The 19130-nt window shown below is 40.3% G+C and overlaps 1 protein-coding gene and 1 long non-coding RNA gene across 3 annotated transcripts in view; one reads left to right on the top strand and one right to left on the bottom strand.

Annotated features, from left to right (window-relative positions):
- The window catches only part of IDO2 (indoleamine 2,3-dioxygenase 2), a 49608-nt gene that overhangs the window by 26848 nt on the left and 3630 nt on the right, over positions 1–19130 (top strand). For both annotated transcript variants that reach the window (XM_006765555.1, XM_006765556.2), the window contains 6 exons: positions 2176–2294; positions 4780–4794; positions 6147–6246; positions 8145–8262; positions 11799–11850; positions 18661–18809. In XM_006765555.1, coding sequence (XP_006765618.1) covers positions 2176–2294; positions 4780–4794; positions 6147–6246; positions 8145–8262; positions 11799–11850; positions 18661–18809 — 553 coding nt within the window. The remainder of the gene's footprint in view (positions 1–2175; positions 2295–4779; positions 4795–6146; positions 6247–8144; positions 8263–11798; positions 11851–18660; positions 18810–19130) is intronic.
- The window catches only part of LOC107183372, a 31220-nt gene continuing 23948 nt past the window's right edge, over positions 11859–19130 (bottom strand). Inside the window, exon 3 of the long non-coding RNA XR_001514159.1 lies at positions 11859–11933. This is a non-coding gene — a long non-coding RNA (uncharacterized LOC107183372). The remainder of the gene's footprint in view (positions 11934–19130) is intronic.

Below are 19130 nucleotides of genomic sequence, written 5' to 3'. Positions count from 1 at the left end.
ATAGGCTGCCTCCGGCCCCCCCCCTGCTGGGGATTGAGTCCGCAAGCCTGGCATTTGCCCTTGGCCAAGCATTTTCCCTTGACCAGAAACAAACCTGGGACCCTTCAGTCTGCAGGCCAATGCTCTATCCACTGAGCCAAATGAGCTAGGGTTGCTCCAGATTTTTTACGTGTCAGTATAACTTCTCATAAGCAGTAGCCTGAGGTGACCTCTGAAAATGGTTTGCTGTTGACTTGACCCAGAAAATCCCACAAAGTCATGCCAATCAAGAGATTCAAATCTTCACGTTCACTTTAAGAACACTCGTGAAAACTGCCCAGGCCATCAAGGGTATGCATATCCAAAAGCTACCAAGTATCTGTCACTTTACAGAAGCAACGTGTACCATTCCATCCTTACAATGGTGGAGTTGGCAGGTGTGCTCAGGCCATACAGTGGGGCTAAACACAGGGTCTGTGGCTAAATGCTGAATTTGAGGGTATAGATGTAGATTCTCTGGTCATTGAGAAAATCAAGGTGAACAGAGCCCCTAAGATGCAGCGCAGAACCCACAGAGCTCCTGGGTGAGGAACCCTCATCAAAGCTCTCCCTGCCACATGGGAAGGATTCTTACTGAAAAAGGGAAGATTGTTCCTAAACCAGAAGAGGAGGCTGCACAGAATAAAAGTACATCCCAGAAGAAATGGAAGAGACAGAACTTATGGCCCAGGAATAATTTAGCAAATAAATGTTAATAAAAGTCAAATAAATGTCAGTACATAAAGCTTTTAAAGAAGTATGTGTCTATTGTGAGAAAGTTTGATATCTAGGCCCACAATAGAACATCCCAATTAGGTTTCCCTCCCTTGCCTGTTCTCCAAACCATCATATTACATCAGAGAAGGGGTAGAGAAGGGTGACAGGTGATGGAGTCTCCAGCTTCGAGGAGGGTCCATGTATTTTCAGGCCCCATGAGCCCCCTACTCTCCAGCCTCAAATCCTATCTTACTTGTTTTTGTATCTTCTCTGACTTTTCAGCTAAGTAGACACCTCTCTTCTGCACTGTCATCCTCATCTCCTGCCTCCTGAGGGAAGCTGACCTACGTTTGCATTTTAAAACTCTTTAAAGCTCTTTGTTGCTTCTACCTAAGAAACAGTTCTATCCCAAGTCTATTTATAAATATTATAGGGAAAAACAAAGGCAGAAGCAAGGTTTCTAAGTAGATATTTCTATTTTAAAGGTAAATAAAAGTGGAAGTGAGAGCAAGGAACCCAAAGGATGTTTTTTTTTTTTTTTTGGATCTAGATTAGCCTTGTCCACAGATAGATCTGATTTGCTTTCCTGGATTTGGGGGGCAGAGTGTTCCTCAGGTAATTCAGGGGTCAAATGGGGAATGTTTTGAGGTCACTTATTTGAAGTTGGTATTGGGTTTGACTTATGAAGTGACTAATGGAATCAGTGACCACACATAAACACACATATACATATATTTGTGCACACATACAAATATATAAAAGCCTAAGTGACCGGAAGACCAAACAACTGGTTGCTATGATGTGCACTGACCACTAGGGGACAGACGCTCAATGCACAGGATCAGGCTTCCTCCTCTCTGGATCGGGCCTGTGACTATCAGGCCAAAACCAGCTATCTGACACCACCCAAGAGGTCCCGAATTGCAAGAAGGTGCAGGCCAGGCCAAGGCACCCCACCAGTGCACAAATCCATGCACTGGGCCTCTAGTACATATATATGCTTTTAGTTTTATACACACAAGTGTACATATATCTACATATCTATACATATAAATAGATAGCTAGATAAATCGATAGATTCATATAGATTTTATACTACTGCTCATTACTTCAGCCCCAATTTATGCTTAAACACTTGGTAATGCCCTTTTATGCATAATTAATATTCAGATATTATTTTATACTACGTGTATATGTGTGTACGCCAATCTTATACTTTCCCACATACATTTCAGATTGTACTCATAAACAATATATTCACTAAATTGTTAACAGAAAAAACTTGAGAGTGAGGTGTGCATGTAGAGATCACTCAGATAATCCCAGGTTATCCCCAAGTCATTTCTCTACCACAGGATTGCTGAAATAAAAGAGCCATAATTACCTCCCCTGCTGCACTCTTTCTAGGATGTGCTCATTGTCAGGATTTATATCTGGTAGGTTCTGCCAAGAAACCTTGCCGTTCCCTTTGTGGAAGTCTCCAGGGACTTGGGGCTCCCTCCCATCCTGGTCCATGCAGATTTGGTGTTGACAAATTGGACTACAAGGAATTCTGAAAGGTAAGAAAGGAGAGAGTGCTTTGGATTTGAACAGATGGAAACAGAGTAATGGACAGCCTTGTGACCTGCCAGAAAGCTCCCGGCTTTTTCAGCTATTTTGTAATTAAAGATGTTCATATTTATTGTCTGCCATATGGTTGCAGAAAAGAGATGAACTTGAATACATGTTCAAAAATTACAGGTCCCAGAAATTTCCTCTCAACCCACATTGACTGCATTGGTGCAGACCACTTTCATTTGTTTGCTTCCATATCAAATTTGCAGTTCTCAACCCGACCTTAAAGCTCCTGCATATTCAGGTTTCAATCATTCTCTAATATGTCCTCCATTCAAGACAATTTAGGACCAGGAATGCAGTAAGTGTTCTTTATATAGAGATTACAAATGAATGATTATGTATGAATCGAGAGTAGGTACTCTAGGTATGTCAGATTAAAAATGTGATTGCCCAGCCAGTGTGGCTCAGAGGTTGACCCTCGATCAGCCACCTCCTGCACACCTCCTACTGGAGATGTGCCCACAACCAAGGTACATGCCCTTGACTGTAATCGAACCCAGGACCCTTCAGTCCGCAGGTTGATGCTCTATCTACTGAGCCAAACTGGTTAGGGCAAGTAGATAGGTTGAAGTTGAGGATACTGGCATTTATCTAAAGAAAAGTAGAAGGAGTTTTTAAAAACAGGAAATTCCAATAAATAGAATGGGGTGCAAGTTGTGAAGTATTTTTTAAAAATATTTATTGTTGAAATTATTACATATGCCCCCTTTGTTCCCTATTGACCCCTTCTAGTCTGCTCCTGGCCCCCACTCTAGGCCTTCACCACACTATTGTCTGTGTACATGGTTATTTATATGTTTCCCTTTGAATTTATTTTTATAGCCAAATTTATTTTAGGCCATAGATGCAAGAAACAGCACTTTTGTGACTTGTGAAAATGGCTAAAGGGACATTTAAGTTAGATGTGAGGAAGACTTCCTTAGTATAAAGGTATGGGTAAATACAGGATTGCCAGACATGATGGGAATCTGTTTTAAAGAATTAAGTGCTTATGAGCCCTTAATTAGCTCAGTTGATTAGAGCATCATCTTAATATGCCCAGGTTGCAGGTTTGATCTTTGAATCAATGAATGCATAAATCAGTGTAACAAAAAAATCAATATCTCTACCTCCCTCTCTCTAAAAATGAATTAAAATATTTTAATTGATTAAATAAAGAACATCTATATATATAAAAGGCTAAGTGACCAACTGTCCATCGTTGACTAACTGACTGATTGACTAACCAGCCAGTACATATGACATGCACTGGCAACTTAAAAAATAAACATTGACGTGCACATGTGCGATACATATAGAGCTCTCGCTGATGCCAATCACACGTGTGTTTTAATTTTCTAATACTATATTATCTATACTATTTTGACATGTAATGTTTTGCAGTGATGTAATTATGGCACGAATCTTTCTTCTAATTAATTTTCTTACAGTGTGCACGGATCTGTGCACTGGGACACTAGTAGCTTAATAAAAAACATAACTTTTAAGACTAATTTATGTGGGCCATCTCATCTGTGTAAGGACTTCTGAGCCGTGGAATTTTTCTACAATTATTAATTACAATCTTTGACAAATTCTGCTTTAATAACAAAAATTGGTCACCAATATTCCCATGGGAAGGTGATGAATCTGGCCCAGAATTTGAACAGAAAGAAAAAAAAAAGAGGTGAAGAAATTATTCTGTTCAAGACATTGAATATTTAATAATAAACTAAATCTCTGATTCAAAGAGAAAAAGAGGAGGAGGGAAAGTTAAAGGGAAAAAAATGTCTAGACCAGGATGTTAAAGTCAAGAAAACAACAACAGAAAGCTAATTTCTCAGTGGGCAAGAATGCAGGGCTGGTTTAATCTCAGAGAGGCAGACAATCCCGGGTTCAGCGGTGATTCTTCTTGGGAATTATTTTTTCGTGTCTCTTAAAATGTTTCGCACAACACAAAGTACAATGAAGAAATGAAAGCAAAGTACAGCCCAAAGTGGTTAAATAACAAATCAAAACAGTATATGAGAAATGTCAGAGTGACACAAACAGTAAACAGTTCAGAATTTCAAAGACATTACATCATTGCAGACTTTAAAAATCAGGGAAAAGCTTGGCGAGAGGTTGGAACTTGAGCTAAAGTAGATATTAAAAGGTGAGTTGGAATAGCATATCTACAACAAAAATTGGGTTTGTGATAATTGCAAAAATATAAAGGGACCAAGATGATTTATTATACTACTACAAGTTAAATGTTCTGGGGCTGATACAAGAGTTGAGATTTGGCTCGCTTTTTGTTGTCTAGTCATAGCCTGTGTAAGTGTGTGTGCCTTTGCACATTAGTGTATATGCCTGTATACATGTGACCCTAGAAGGATGTCTACAAACTGATTTATTCTTCTATTTTCTTTTGTTGTTTGTGATTGTCAATAACTGAAATTTTACGAGGCCCCTGGACATCAGGTAAGTCCTCAGAAATCTTTCAATCACTTGAGAATTTATGGTAACTTTAAAAGATTACAGCAAAACAAGAAAGAAGCATATCAAATTGTATGTACAGTATATAAGCTATATACAAATGCATGCAAAAAGTAAGGCTAGAAGGAAAGGGGCCAGAATTTATCAAGGGTTGCCTCTTATATGGGATTAGGGGATTATTTCTTTTTTAACTGGATTTTCCAATCTGTACATAATAAAAGAAGGAAAGTGCAATGCAAGGAAAAACTTGACCAATTCTTTTATGATCTGGAAAAGATCTCTCATGTCACCATAACTTTTATAAAGGGTAAATTACAGGCAGTAACTGCCACAGCTACAGAAGAATTCCTTTGAAATGTTATGTCGCCTGGACTGCAACTCCTGAGGCAGGTCTGGCCCAGACAGCCTTAGGCTCTTCTTTCTCGGGAGAGCAGAGTCGGCCTCTAACTTGATTGACATTGCCTCTCCCATCACCAAGCCTCAGTTCAATAAAGGGGTTTGGTATAAAAGCTGTAGCTCAGGAAATTGAGGGATGGAGGGGTGAAGACACCGTTTCCTACACTAATGTAACTGCTGGGACAATGGTACACTTGACTGTTTTATTTTGTGTTTGTTTTCCTTTCTTCTCGTGCTTAAACTATTAGAAGCAGGAGTGGTTTATGGAGTAAAGTTTCTAAGTGTTGTCGATTGGCCCTATATCTGGGGTATTGGAATCCATATGGTCACAGGTCATTTAAAAGTGATTTCTCTGTATAGTCTTCTAGCTCTCACCCTATCATACAAAGCAACACAACAATGATTGATGAGAAAGATCACTAGCGTGAGTTATGAAACTATTCCCCACCTGGTCCTGTGACTAACCGGCAATGTGACCTTGAGCAAGGTATTTGCTTCATTGGGTCATATCTATAAAAACAACAATAACAACAAAAGCAAGGAGCAAGGCATTACCTGCTGCCTGTGGTCACTGTAGCTCTAAGACTCTGTGCTCCTGCCTGGAATGGTGTGATGGACCATAGATTGGTCCTGGGAAGAATCAGAATGACCTGCCCACTCAGGCTTCAGCTGTTCCTTTGGGGGGATGGTCTGGGACCATTAAGGCCATGCTGGACTCTGAGAGTCCTCAGAGCAGGTGAACTTGGGCTTGAGTGGATCTGTTCTCTTTCCTTCCTGAATGTTGCTGAAGGGAGATACTCATCCATGGGGCTTCCCTATAGAGAGAAGTGTTCACCAGTTCTGCTCTGCACTTACAGTTGTCTAACTCTGAGGGGACCTGTGGGCTGTACACACTCATGCTGTCCACGCCTCTCTAACCATATGGTGATCTCCTTCCCAAGGAACTTGGACACCATTTTCTCTTTTCCTGGGGGAGAAAGCCTGCGTGGTTTTGTACTGGTGACTGTTTTGGTAGAGAAAGCAGCAGTGCCTGGGATTAAGGTATTTTCCACCATCAGCATGTTTTGTTTTGTTTTGTCTTTCTCAATAAGAAATCAGTCTGAGCTTTACTTTGGTGAATTAATCAATATAGATGAGCATAGGCCTTGACCTGCTGTTTTATATCTGAGGAAAGAGGTCATGTTCTAGCCCATAGAGATACTCACTTCTGCCAAATCCTACAAAACATGGAATTGACCATTTGTCCATTCAACAACAAGCATTGTTCTAGACCAGTGGTTCTCAACTTTGGCTGAACATTAGAATCACCTGGGAATCTTTTTAGAATCCTGGTTTCTGGGCCTCACCTTCCGGAAATTCTGTTTCTTTGTTATGGGGTGGGGCCACAACATTAGTAACAAAGAAACAGAATTTCTGGAGGACGAGGCCCAGAAATAAGGATTTTAAAAAGATTCCCAGGTGATTCTAATGTGCAGCCAAGGTTGAGAACCACTGTTCTAGACAATGAAATATATGAGAGAACAAGACTGACATGGTTCTGACCCCCAGAGAAGCTCCTGATATAGCGGAGAAAGATGGTTGATGTATAGAGTAATAAGAAAATAATGCAGTGTTTTATAAAAAGACATCTGAAACTTAGTTCAGACCTGAAGGGTCAGGCAAAACTTCCCAGGGAAAATGACAGAGAAAGAGTGACAGACATAAAGGCAAACAGACACACAGACATATTTCTGGCAGAGAGAACAGCTGTGCAAAGGCTCAGGAAAGGAGCCATCCCTGAGATTACCTAGTCTTCAGAGTTCAGGTAGCTTACAGAAAGGTCAAGTTTTGTAAGATGAATGACAGTGGAGTTCAGCTGGAGTGACTCAGTGTTGAGCATAGACCCATGATGCAGGAGGCCACTGGTGTGATTCACGTTAGGGCCACATGCCTTGATTGTGGGCTGGATCCCCATTAGGGAGCCTATAAGAAGCAGCCTATCAATGTTTCTATTCCTCTCCCTTCTCCCTGTCTCTAAAATCAATAAAAAGATAATAAATAATAATAAAAATACAGACTGGCCAGCATGGCTCAGTGGTTGAGTGTTGACCTATGAGCCAGGAGGTCACAGTTCAATTCCTGGTCAGGGCACATGCCAGGGTTGCAGGCTCAATCCCTAGTGGTGGGCATGCAGAAGGCAGCCAATCGATGATTCTCTCTCATCATTGATGTTTCTATCTCTCTCTTCCTCTCCCTTCCTCTCTAAAATATAAATGTAGAGACAGTGGAGCAGTAGGTGATCAGCTATTATCTTCATGCATTGCCTGAAGATAATTAGCTAGGTTTATGTCTTTCCTTACCACCTTCCCTGGTGAGCATAGTTTAAGTCTTTACTGTGTCACCAACCCTAGCATAAGTATTATAACATTCTCAAAAGTGAAACTATATAGTTACTTCACTTCTTATGAGTGTGTTTAGTTCATTGAAGGATGCAAAATAAAATATTGGTCTTTCAAATATAGCTCAGATAAGGTAGAGACTGCTAGGAAGGCTTCATGACGGAGGGCCTCTGGAGCTGGGGGCTCTATGGGCTCTATAGAATCTGCCTGATATTATGAAAACAGAGCTCAGGGGTGAGGGTCTCCTAATTCAAGATATTGAATTAGACATTGTTACAATGTGTGAAAAATACAAAAAAAAAGGAAGGAGAAAAAGGATAGCATTATAGCAAGTAGCAACCAGTGGAAAGATCTAGAAAAATATGTCCAAGGGAGATGCCCAGAAAGGTTATCCTCTCAGGCAGACTTCACAGCAAATTGAGTTTAGGGGAGCATGGGAAAACAGTCCAGCAGTCAGAAGGGCGCCCTTCCTGATTTCCATAGCTCTGATGCTCAGCTCACTCCACCTCAATGGGCCATAAGTGAATGCTAACGGACTGAGTGAATGAACCTTCTCCCCAGGCACTTGTTCAAGCAGTGAATGCCATGCTGCAGCCCAGCCAGGACTCCCTGCTGCAAGCCCTGCAGCGGCTGAGACTCTCCATTCAGGACATCACCAGAACCTTAGGACAAATGCACGGTATGGGGCTGTTGTGGGTTGAGGGTTCTGCTTGGGGCAGGGCTGGGCAACATCCACGAGATGGCGCTAGTGTATTAGCTTTGTTTTATGGTAACTGCTGTTTTAAATATTGGAGAATGATCTCAGTTTGCATAGATCTGTGGTTTTGTCTTTTTTTTGTATTCTCTTGTGGTTAGGGTAGTTTGCTCTCCTCGGTGGCCGCATATTTCTTCGCATGTTAAGATCTTGCATGAAGTTTGGGAGGAGGGGGTGAGGCAAAAAACAACAACAAAGGTTCTATACATTCCATCCAGCAATGCCAGGATACTGCAGTGGTGTCCTTGTGCTTTCTTACACCCGTTTTATCCTTTCTTCTCAAGGGGAACCTGGGATGACTGACCTGCTTTAGGTTCCTTTTCTGTGGTTAGTGCAGAGATGAGGTTTCATAGGTGTAGCCAATTCAGTGGCTCACCAGCCCTGTGGTTAGTTACATTTCCCTCAGGAGACTACATTCAGTTTCCAATGTCAAGACAGCTCTTCAACTTCCTCTATCAGGAGAACCTTGAAAGTGTATAGTGTGTGTGTGTGTGTGTGTGTGTGTGTGTGTGTGTGTGTGTGTTTTGTTCTTTAAGTAAAATTGGTATATAACATTATATATTTCAGGTGTATAACATCACAATTTCACATCTGTACATACTACAAAGTGATCTGCACCAAAAGTCTAGTTAATATACTAGTACATCACTATGCAACTGATTCCCTTCACCCAGCTCTCCCAAGCTCCAACCTCTGTTAACCACCACTCTGTTGTCTGTGTCTATGGGTTTGTTTGGTTTTGTTTGTACATTTGTTTTGTTTTGTTTAGATTCTGATATGTATGAAATCATATGGTATTTGTCTTTCTTCATCTGACTTATTCACTTAGCATAATACCCTCATGAGGTTGCAAATGGCAAGATTCTATTCATTTTATTATGACCACCTGACATTTGTACGCAAATTAAACGTACACTGCATCGTATGGGATATGGAACTCAAAGGTCTGTTCAAACACCTTTGCTGTTTGCAGTTACCAAGATAAAACGTTTCCAATTCGCACAGGAACACAAGGATTGGACAGTTGAGCATTGGAAAAAAGTCATGTGGTCCAATAAATCATGTTTCCAGTTGCATCACGCAGATGGCAGAGTGAGAATTTGGCGGAAACAGCATGAAAGCATGCACCCCATATGCATGAGTACAATTTTGTTCTTCTTTCTTCACAAAGGCTCACTCTTTTCTTCCTCTGCTATGCACACAAGGAAGTGGCCACATGTGGGTGTGTGGCATGTGGGTAGGGCACCCTGAACACTAGGGGTGCCCATCGTCCAGTTGGGGCCTCTGTACAGGGGCAGCATCCCCACCAGCTCCTGGGAGGATCTCTTGTCAGAGTCCCTAAGAGGATCTCTTGTCAGAGTCCGTGAGATGGTCAGTAAGATCTGCATCCCTTTAATACCTTCCAAAAGCCCTATCTGGCTCTCTCACAGCTGCTCCTCATTCCCCCACCCACCCAGTTTCTCAGTCCTGAAGCTCACCTTAGTAATCTGGATGTGGCGAGAAAGAAGTAGGTCTCTGGATGCATTCCATGCAGCTGGGGAAGCTGGGCACTCACATGTCTTACTTTTCCTTGTGGGACAAGTCACAGGCCAATAAGGTCTCTTTTGGTCCTGAGCTATGTCTCCTTGTGGGGTGGTGATGTAGGTAAAGTGAAATGCTCTTCTTACTCCCTTTAGTGCATTCAATATCCTCAAATTATTATAATTATTTTTACTGTAGTGGCGTGCTGGGGCTTTGCTGGACTCCTGGATTTCCATAAACGCTCTCTGGTCCATGGGTGACTGTGTAAATCAGCATTCATTGGCAAAAGATAGTAGAAACTCTTATTCCACTATGATAATGTTGCCACTCCTGCATTTCCTTGACTGTTGCTAATTTATAGAATAAAATTGATATTTGAATATTAACCTTAAATATAGCACCTTGGTAAACACTCTTATTCATTGTAATAATTATGTGGAGATTATTTGGGTTTTCTATAGAGAAGTCATTTGAGAATAATATTCGTTTTTCTTCATTTACAATACTTATAGGTTGTATTTCTGTTTAATTTTTATTTCTCATTCTTCTTGCTAGGCCTCCCAATACAGTAGTAAATGGAAATGCTGATCCTTGTTTTGTTTCACATTTTAAAATACTTATTTTTTATATTTTAACATTAAGTATAATGTATACTGGAGACTTTTTATGGATTCCTTTTACCAATTCAAGAAAGAGTTCTACTATTCCTAATTAGCTAAATCATTTTGCTTTATTTTTTACCATGAATGGATTTTTTCACACATATTGAAATGTTTTACATCAAAATCATTTCACATCTATTGAAATGATCATTTGACTTTTCCTCATTAAATATGGTAAGTTGGGTGAAAAATTATTGCCAGTCATTACTGATTTAGAAAAATGTGTACCTAATATTTAGCATTTGGGAGGGGGAGACAAAGCACATCAAATGGATAAGACCCAGAAATATCACCCAGAAAAAAAGTCCAGACGAGTACTGTCACAGAAGAACGAGAGACTGTAACACCATTCGGGAGCACTAGGAAACCTGAGGCTGAAGGAAAACATTAGTTACCCGAGTCATGGGGCTTCAGAAAAAAACAAGAGATGGAGGACCAGAGAGTAGGTGTGATGGTAGCAAAAGAAAAACTGATGGTATAGAGATGTCATTATTTAGATATCGTAAAAAGAGATGTGTTTTTTTTTCCCCTCTCAGAAACAGAGAGAGAAAGACAGGGATATGCATAAGAGAGCATGCTTAGTCATTGAGGGGCCCCATTAGATGAAGAAAGAGAACAATCCTCAAAAGTTGATTAAAAGAAATGTGTTACAAATGTGGAAACTTGCTTCCTTATATATAATTTTATTATCTAGTGAAATCAGTTATCCACAAGCATTGGCTTAGATTCAAAATAGCTGCACAGCTTACTGAATGCAGCTAAATGTGGAGCTAAACGAATCTGTATTTGACCTGGTGTGGCAGTCCCCAGCCGGACAGGGGCCGCTCCACTCCTCTGTCCTTTGTGGGCGATCCAGACCTCCACTTGAACAGAGATGGCTTTAGTTTCCCTCTCTTGTGAGAGCCGTGAGAGAGGTGATTCTTCTTTCCTGCCTTTGCCTTTCCACTTCCCATATTCTCTCAAACATCATGTCTGCTTAGATTATTAATTTTTAAAAAAGATGGCCTTGATCTTTCTTTTTGTTGTTGTTGAGTAGAGAAAGGGGAAGTACCACAAATAGAAAAGGGCAGCATTTGGAATAGTTTAAAAGTTCTGCAAGCGCCAATGAGGACAATTACAGAGGAGAACATTCCATCCACCTCTTGCTTGTAGCTTTCATTCCAGGTTTCCATGCAGATCAGATAGAGAAGCAGCCCCGGGAGCTCAGTGGGGCCCATGCACATGTAACCAATTGCTTTTTCGCCTGTAGTAAAGTTCACATTTTGATTGCTCCTCCAGATAATGTAGATCCAGACATATTTTATGCAGTCATCCGGATCTTTCTCTCTGGGTAAGTATAGTTCAGCTGTTTTCCTGCAGGAGGTCTCTGTAGCATTTTCCAAATTTATGGGGGTGGAAACTGACATAAGCTTCCTAGAGTAAGAAACACATCAAATAACCATTGTTAGTTAGCAAGGCAGTCAGCTAGATCCACTCTTGGATAAAAGAAGAGGGGTCCTATATGCATGGCAAACGACATTAAAGGTTGAATATTTAAGTTTAGAGTAATTGTCCTTAGGCTCCCATATTAGATTCATTTGTATTCACTTTCTTAGAACTCCACCTTGATGACAGAAAGGTTAAAAAAAGGCCAATATGCCACACACAAAGTTCAATCATTTATATTTATTCCCTACCCTTGTTATTAAAACAGATGGAGATATAGACAGTAACTTGAAAGCTTTCTTATAACATTCCTAGGAAGGCTACACCAAGCCATTTTCTCATATTTCTGTGTACTTTTTTGTGTGTCACATGACCTATAATCTCTCCAAAAATAGATCTCTACTCTTAGATGCAGTTCTTCTTTTTTAAATACACTAGTCATACATTAACATGTTTTAATGAGATTATTTTCTTATTCACTTTGAGAAGTTGAGTTTGTTTGGGTGTGTGTGTTTTTAATGGTGAAAACTGAAAGGTGGCAGTAGTGGATGGATGTGGTAAAAAATGTGAAGTCAATATCATCTAATGTGCCATATGTATAACTAGGAGATGCCTGAAGGGCTTTTGATAGAATCTGAAGCTGTACTTGGATATAACAAGAAACATGCCAAATACCCAAATCAATAAATTTACTGATTTAGTGGTATAATGCATTGGTGCAAGAACAGAGTGACAACATGTACTAAGTGTTTTCTATAGATTGGGTAGGTCTGGAATGTGAGAAAGTGACCGCCCTCTCTAAGGGAGGGCTGTCTGGGTGGGGATTTCTCATTTATTCTCACTGTAGAGAATAAAAGCAGAATGATTTCCACAGAATAACTTGAAAGTAATAAACACCTGGCTTATGTGGGGAAAAGGGAGAAAAAGGGAGTGACAGACATGGAATTGGGAATATTTCTCAGAATTAGACTTTCACTCCTGAAATGCTCTCCAAAGAGAATATCATATAGAATTCTTCTCACTCTCTGTATGTTTTTCATATAGTCAGGGTCAAGAAAAGATCTGATTGTAGAAAAAAGACTCTAGCAACAAATATTAAGCAAAACATGTAGATGCACTTTGGTAGGATTAGACGAAAGAAAAAAGGGTAATTTAAAAATGTTTTTAAATAGACTGGAATTTAGGAAGCACCTATTTCTGAAAAATCTATTTGTGCTTTATTTGGTTCTCTAAGTTTCTATCAATTTTCCTTTTAAATAACAAATTATCACAAATTTAGCAACTTGAAAGTACACACATTAATTATTTCACATTTTTATAAGCCAGGAGTCAGGGTGAGCTCAACTTGGTTCTCTGCTTAGGGTCTCAAAAGGCCAAGTCAGGGTATCCGCTGGGCTGAGTTCTTATCTTGAGAATCTGGGGAAGAATTCACTCACTCACGTTTTAGGTAGAATCTAATTATTTGTGGTTTTGAAACTGAGGTCTTTGTTCCCTTGCTGACTGTCAGAGAGGGTCTGCTCTCAGCTTCCAGAGGCCTCTTGCATTCTTTGCCACATGGTCTCCTCTGTCTCAGCAATGACACTTCCTATCATTCTAGTACTTCAAATCTCTCTGACGTCTCCTTTTTGTCCCTAGCCAGAGAAAACGCTCTGCTTTTAAGGAATTATTGATTTGATTCAGCTCACCTAGATAATCTAGAATGACTCCCTACATCAGTGATGGTGAACCTTTTGAGCTCGGCCTGTCACCATTTTGAAAAACCCTAACTTAACTCTGGTGCTGTGTCACATATAGAAATTTTTTGATATTTGCAACCATAGTAAAAGAAAGATTTGTATTTTTGATATTTATTTTATATATTTAAATGCCATTTAACAAAGAAAAATCAACCAAAAAAATGAGTTCGCGTGTCACCTCTGACACATGTTTCATAGGTTCGCCATCACTGCCCTATATTAAGAGCAACTGATTAGTAACCGTAATTGCATCTGCAAAGTCCCTTTGTAATATAATATATCATATCTATAGGCTTGAAATCTCATAATATTAACAGTTCTGAGAATTAGAATGGGAATCTTGGGGCAATATTTTTATGAATTCTACCTATCATGATTAAATAGGCACCAGAAGGTGACTTTGTTTTCATTAAAATAATTTCTGGGTCAATGATGCATTTTATCAGTGTCTCCCCTCTGTTTCTGATCCTCAAAAAATTTTTCCCATATAGCTAAACTAAGTGACCAGTCCCAAATCCTAAGTACATTGATTCCTACGTGCAGATGACCAAGAACATCTGGATTGTTGATAATTCCCAATAGGGTTGTCCTGAAAAATCTAATTCTGCTCCTGTGTTCTTGATTTGTCCCATGTTTGATTTATTACTTTTGTTGGCTTTTTAAAGCATTTTTATTTAGGAGAGTTGAAAGATTTCATCTGCAGATGAAACATTTTATCCTTATTTCCCACTCATATTAAATTTCTCAGGAGGTTAATAGCCCCCGTGGAAAACTAATGTCATCTCATTTTCTTTTCCTTTTAAATGTCTGCTTCTATTGGGTTTCTTAGAAATATGCTACAAGAAGACTAAAAATAATCTTGCCTACAAAGATTTGAAGGAAAAAATAGTTCCTTTCCTTCACAAACAACAGTTTGGGCCTGAGAATGCATGGGAGCAATCCTTGGGTTCTTCACAAGAACTCAATTTCCCTTCCACAGACTACTGTCATCATAGACAGAATATGTGGGTTTTAAAAGTAGATGCCTTTCTCTTACTTTTTTGACTTTCACACTGGTATTTTCTCTTCTGGTATTTATGTGGCTCCAACGTATCTTCTTCAGGTTAGGGCACAAAAAGGGGATTGGTGTCTTCACCATTTGATTGAGCATTTGATGGCTCTTTTAGGCTGGCCAGGTATTTTTAAGAAATATACTTGGGTTCACATATTTTAGATATAACACATAATTATAAAATGCTATATGTTTCATTCACTGATTCATCTTCCAGGCACAGTTCTCGATGTTAGCAATGAAGCAATAAAACAAAACAGCAACTTCATTTTTGTGGAGCTTATATACATTTTAATGATGGGAGGCAGATGGAGAAATAAATATAATAACATCAAGTATCATACAAGATACATTACAACAATAAGCAAAATGAGAAAATGTGAAGTAAGATATAGGGTAGGTCTGGATTGTGGTGGCCAAAGTTTTGTATTTATTTATTGCAATCTAGGAATACCACACCTCTACGTGATATTTAAACAGATGCCCGAGAGAAGTAAGGAGTCAGCCACCTAGATACTCATTGCAAGCAAAAGGAAAAGAAATGACAATGACCCTCACATGAGAGCATGCTTGTCATGGAGGAGTAGCAGCAAGGAAGCCAGCAGTGCATGAATGGAGTAAATACTGGGGAGAATAAGAAAGATGCACGTTCTGGTGGAAGACCAGGTCCTGCAAGGGCCTGTAGGCTCCTTTCCTGAGTGAGATGGGCAACACTGGCAAGTCTGGGAGGAATGACATGATCTGTCTTAAGTTTCGAATCATCACTCTATCTTCTAAGAGGAAAATGGATGATTTCAACTCAAGAATGGAAGCCAGGAAAGTATGTAAGGAGCTTGTACTACAATTCAGGGTGGTAGCTTTAACTAGGGTGGTAACAGGAGAGGCATTGAGAATGGCCAGGTCTGGATGAAGATTGAAGGTAAAGTTGACAGGATCTGCTATTGGAGTGCATGTGCAATGGAAGAGAAAGGGATCAATCAAAGAAGATTCCATGGTTTTGTCCAACTCTGCTGAAAAGATTAACTGCCAGCTTTTCTGTTGGGGAAGACTGTAGGCAGGACAAGTTTGGCAAAAGGGTGGGGAATCAGGAGATCAGTTTAGAACATGTTCATTCCTGTGGAGACGTCTAGCAGGCATTCAGGTAGTATATGAGTCTGGAATATGGGGGAGAGGTTCAGGTGCAGGTGCAAATTTGTAGACAGTGAGAATAGGTTTTTTAATCCATGAGGCTAGTCTAGCCACTAGAAAAGATCCCTTGGGAAGTGAGAGTAGTGAGAAGCCCAAGGACTGAGCCCTGAGAGAGCCTGACACTTGGGAGTTGTCATGATGGGAAGGAACTAGTGAAGGAGACCAAAACGCCTAGGCAAGGTCATCGATGGGAATTCAAAGGAAACCTGAACAGGCTGGTCATTGTATTTGGTCCACTTGCTAGAGTATGTCAGTCATCTTCCATATTTCTTCCACAGAGAATACGTTGTTTAGGAATTTTATCCGACCAGTGTTCTGAACTCTGGCAAGTGGTGAAACCACCTCTCTGAAACCCATTCCTTTCTTTAGGAACTAGGAACAAATTAGGAGCAGGAACACTCAGAGGGTTGGTACAAAGTTATAGAATAATGAAAGGGAGAACAGGGATCCCACCTCATTCGGAATAACATTCTAAAATGGCTTAAAATGTATTGAATGCTTAATAATGTATTACAGGCATCGAGCAAGTGTTATTTTAATTAGTTCTCACAGAAACCCAATAAGGTGGATACTTGTGGTATGCGGAGGAGGAAGTGGGGGCTCAGAGAGGATTGAACTAAGCCAAGGCTCACAGTTAATAAACATCACAGCTGAGATTAAATTCTATATCTGCCTAAAACAGAGCCCTCTTTCCGAACAGGCACAGCATGTTGCAATCGTACACTCAGAAGCCTTCCTTTGCTTTTCCCGCTTGTCTCCCCGACTGCTTTCTGTGCTCCATTCCTTTCAAGAGTGATCGTGCCCCACCTGCAAAGGCCCCTCTGATTGATATTCCTCCAGTGAAAACCACAGTACAGCCAACCAAAAACAATCCCAACAGAAAGCAATCCAGCTTCTTGTAGCATTTCCTGCCTCAGAGAAATATGCAAAGAAAGGTCAGGTCATGAACAGCAAGCTGCGTGGCCTGTCTTCGGCTTTCGTGTGTATGAGATGTGTTTGCCTTCTCTCAAGCACAATGACTCTTAGAATTACGGGAAGAAGGCGAGACATCACGTAAGCCTGTTATTTAAACTGTTAACAACTGGGAGGGTAGTTTGTTCCCGGTAATAAGAGAAAAAGATTCTGTTTCTTAGAAAAAGGAGAAATCCACATGTGCAGGTTCTGAGAACATGAAAATAGAAAATTACAAGCTTGGGATTTAAGCTCTGGTTCTCCTGTTCCCCAGCAGTGTGGCCCTGGAGAATGAACTGCTTAGAGTCTTTATTTCTTTATCTGCAAAATGGGCTTAAAAATACCTGCCTGGCCAAAACCAGTTTGGCTCAGTGGATAGAGCGTCAGCCTGTGGACTGAAGGGCCCCGGGTTCGATTCCGGTCAAGGGCATGTACCTGGGTTGCAGGCACATCCCCAGTAGGAGATGTGCAGGAGGCGGCTGATCAATGTTTCTCTCTCATTGATGTTTCTGACTCTCTATCTCTCTCCCTTCCTCTCTGTAAAAAATCAATAAAATATATTTTAAAAAAAACTACCTGCCTTGATCTACTCCTAAGAGGCCAAATGAAAAGATGACTGTGAAGGTGCTTTATAAACTGAAAAGCATTGTGAGTACAAGTATATGTGTTCTTGGTGCTATTGTTTTTGTCTCATTATGGAGCCACCCACTTACACTCCGTGACTATTTAAGACTTTGTAAAAAAGCAGACGGAAATGAGTATCATAGTTGGAGGTAGATAGAGGAGGGTCCAGAGACAAAAAGATAAATGGAATTAGGGAGACTGAAGGGAAGACAGGAGAGAAGAAAAGAGAGGAGAGGGGAGAAAAACCCACTTAATCTGAGCATGACTAAGAGCCTCTCTTCCAGTCCTTCCACGTGTCCTTAATCTTCACTTCAGGCACTCTGCAGGCTTATTATCTTCTTTTAGTCATACTCTGAGTATGCATACATGTCATCAACAGAGCACTTGATAAGGGCATTTCCATAAATTCAGGTAGCAGTTAGAACTGATAGTTTAATGTGACAACTGTTATAACTGATTCAGGGAAGGGCAAAGATATGTGTGATGTGTGTGCATGTATTTATATGTGTGAGTGTGTATGAGTGTGTGTGTGTGTGTGTGTGTGTGTGTGTGTGTGTTTTCAAATCTTTACTAGTGGAATTATCAAGTCATCAAAGCTATTTTATCAGATGAAGTGAAGATTGTTCTGGAGCCCCTCGTTTGTTCCTGTTGATAAGCACTGCTGTCATCTTTATGACTGGATGAGAGATTCTTCTCTATTCTTTTTTAAAAAAATAATTTTATTGATTTCAGAGAGGAAGGGAGAGGGAGAGAGAGATAGAAACATCAATGATGAGAGAGAATCATTGATTGGCTGCCTCCTGCACACCCACACTAGACACCAAGGATGCAAACTGGGCATGTGCCCTGACTGGGAATCCAACTGTGATCTGGTTCATAGGTCGATGCTCAACCACTGAGCCACACCATTCGGGAACTCTCTATTCTTTACTTCTTTGAAAAGCTCCTTTAAATGAGGGAGGAAAAGGGCTGCATTCTATGTTCTGTTACGAAATTGGGGTCAAGATAATGCTTAAGTACACGTCCTACAAAGATATTCGGTCTTTTGCCCTAAAATTGCCATTCAAATCATATTTGCTTTATTGCTCACTCTCTGGTTCTATGTCAGAAAAATACATTCTTAACTCCAAGCACCTACTTCTTTCTGACTTTCACTCTTGCTTAGATGGAAAGATAACCCAGCAATGCCTGTGGGATTGATATATGAAGGAGTCTCCACAGAGCCCCTGAAATACTCTGGAGGGAGTGCAGCTCAGAGCACAGTGCTTCATGCCTTTGATGAGTTTTTGGGCATTCGCCATAGCAAGGAAAGTGGTAAGCCAGACATTTTTCTTTTCTTTTTTCTTTCTTAACAGGGAGAAGAACAGAGGTGTTTTTACAAATTGATAAAACAAAGTGTAACTTAAAATGTCACGAAGTCTATACTTTTCCAAATTAACTGGGAAACTCTGTGCCTGCCACATGTTGAAATTGAGTTTCATTTCCAATTCTTAAAACATTGCTATATTTCCAGCTGTTCACTGCAGTTTTGTTTGAATCTTTAGGCAATGGCTTCCTTACTCTAAAATGAAGGAGAGTTCTGGAGTTTGGAGGGTCTGGCATTTTGTTGCTAAGTCTGGGTGTTGCCCATGATGG

The sequence above is a fragment of the Myotis davidii genome, unplaced genomic scaffold (assembly GCF_000327345.1).
Source record: "Myotis davidii unplaced genomic scaffold, ASM32734v1 scaffold93, whole genome shotgun sequence".
NCBI lineage: Eukaryota > Metazoa > Chordata > Mammalia > Chiroptera > Vespertilionidae > Myotis > Myotis davidii.
This window is presented reverse-complemented; position numbering and strand designations above follow the sequence as displayed.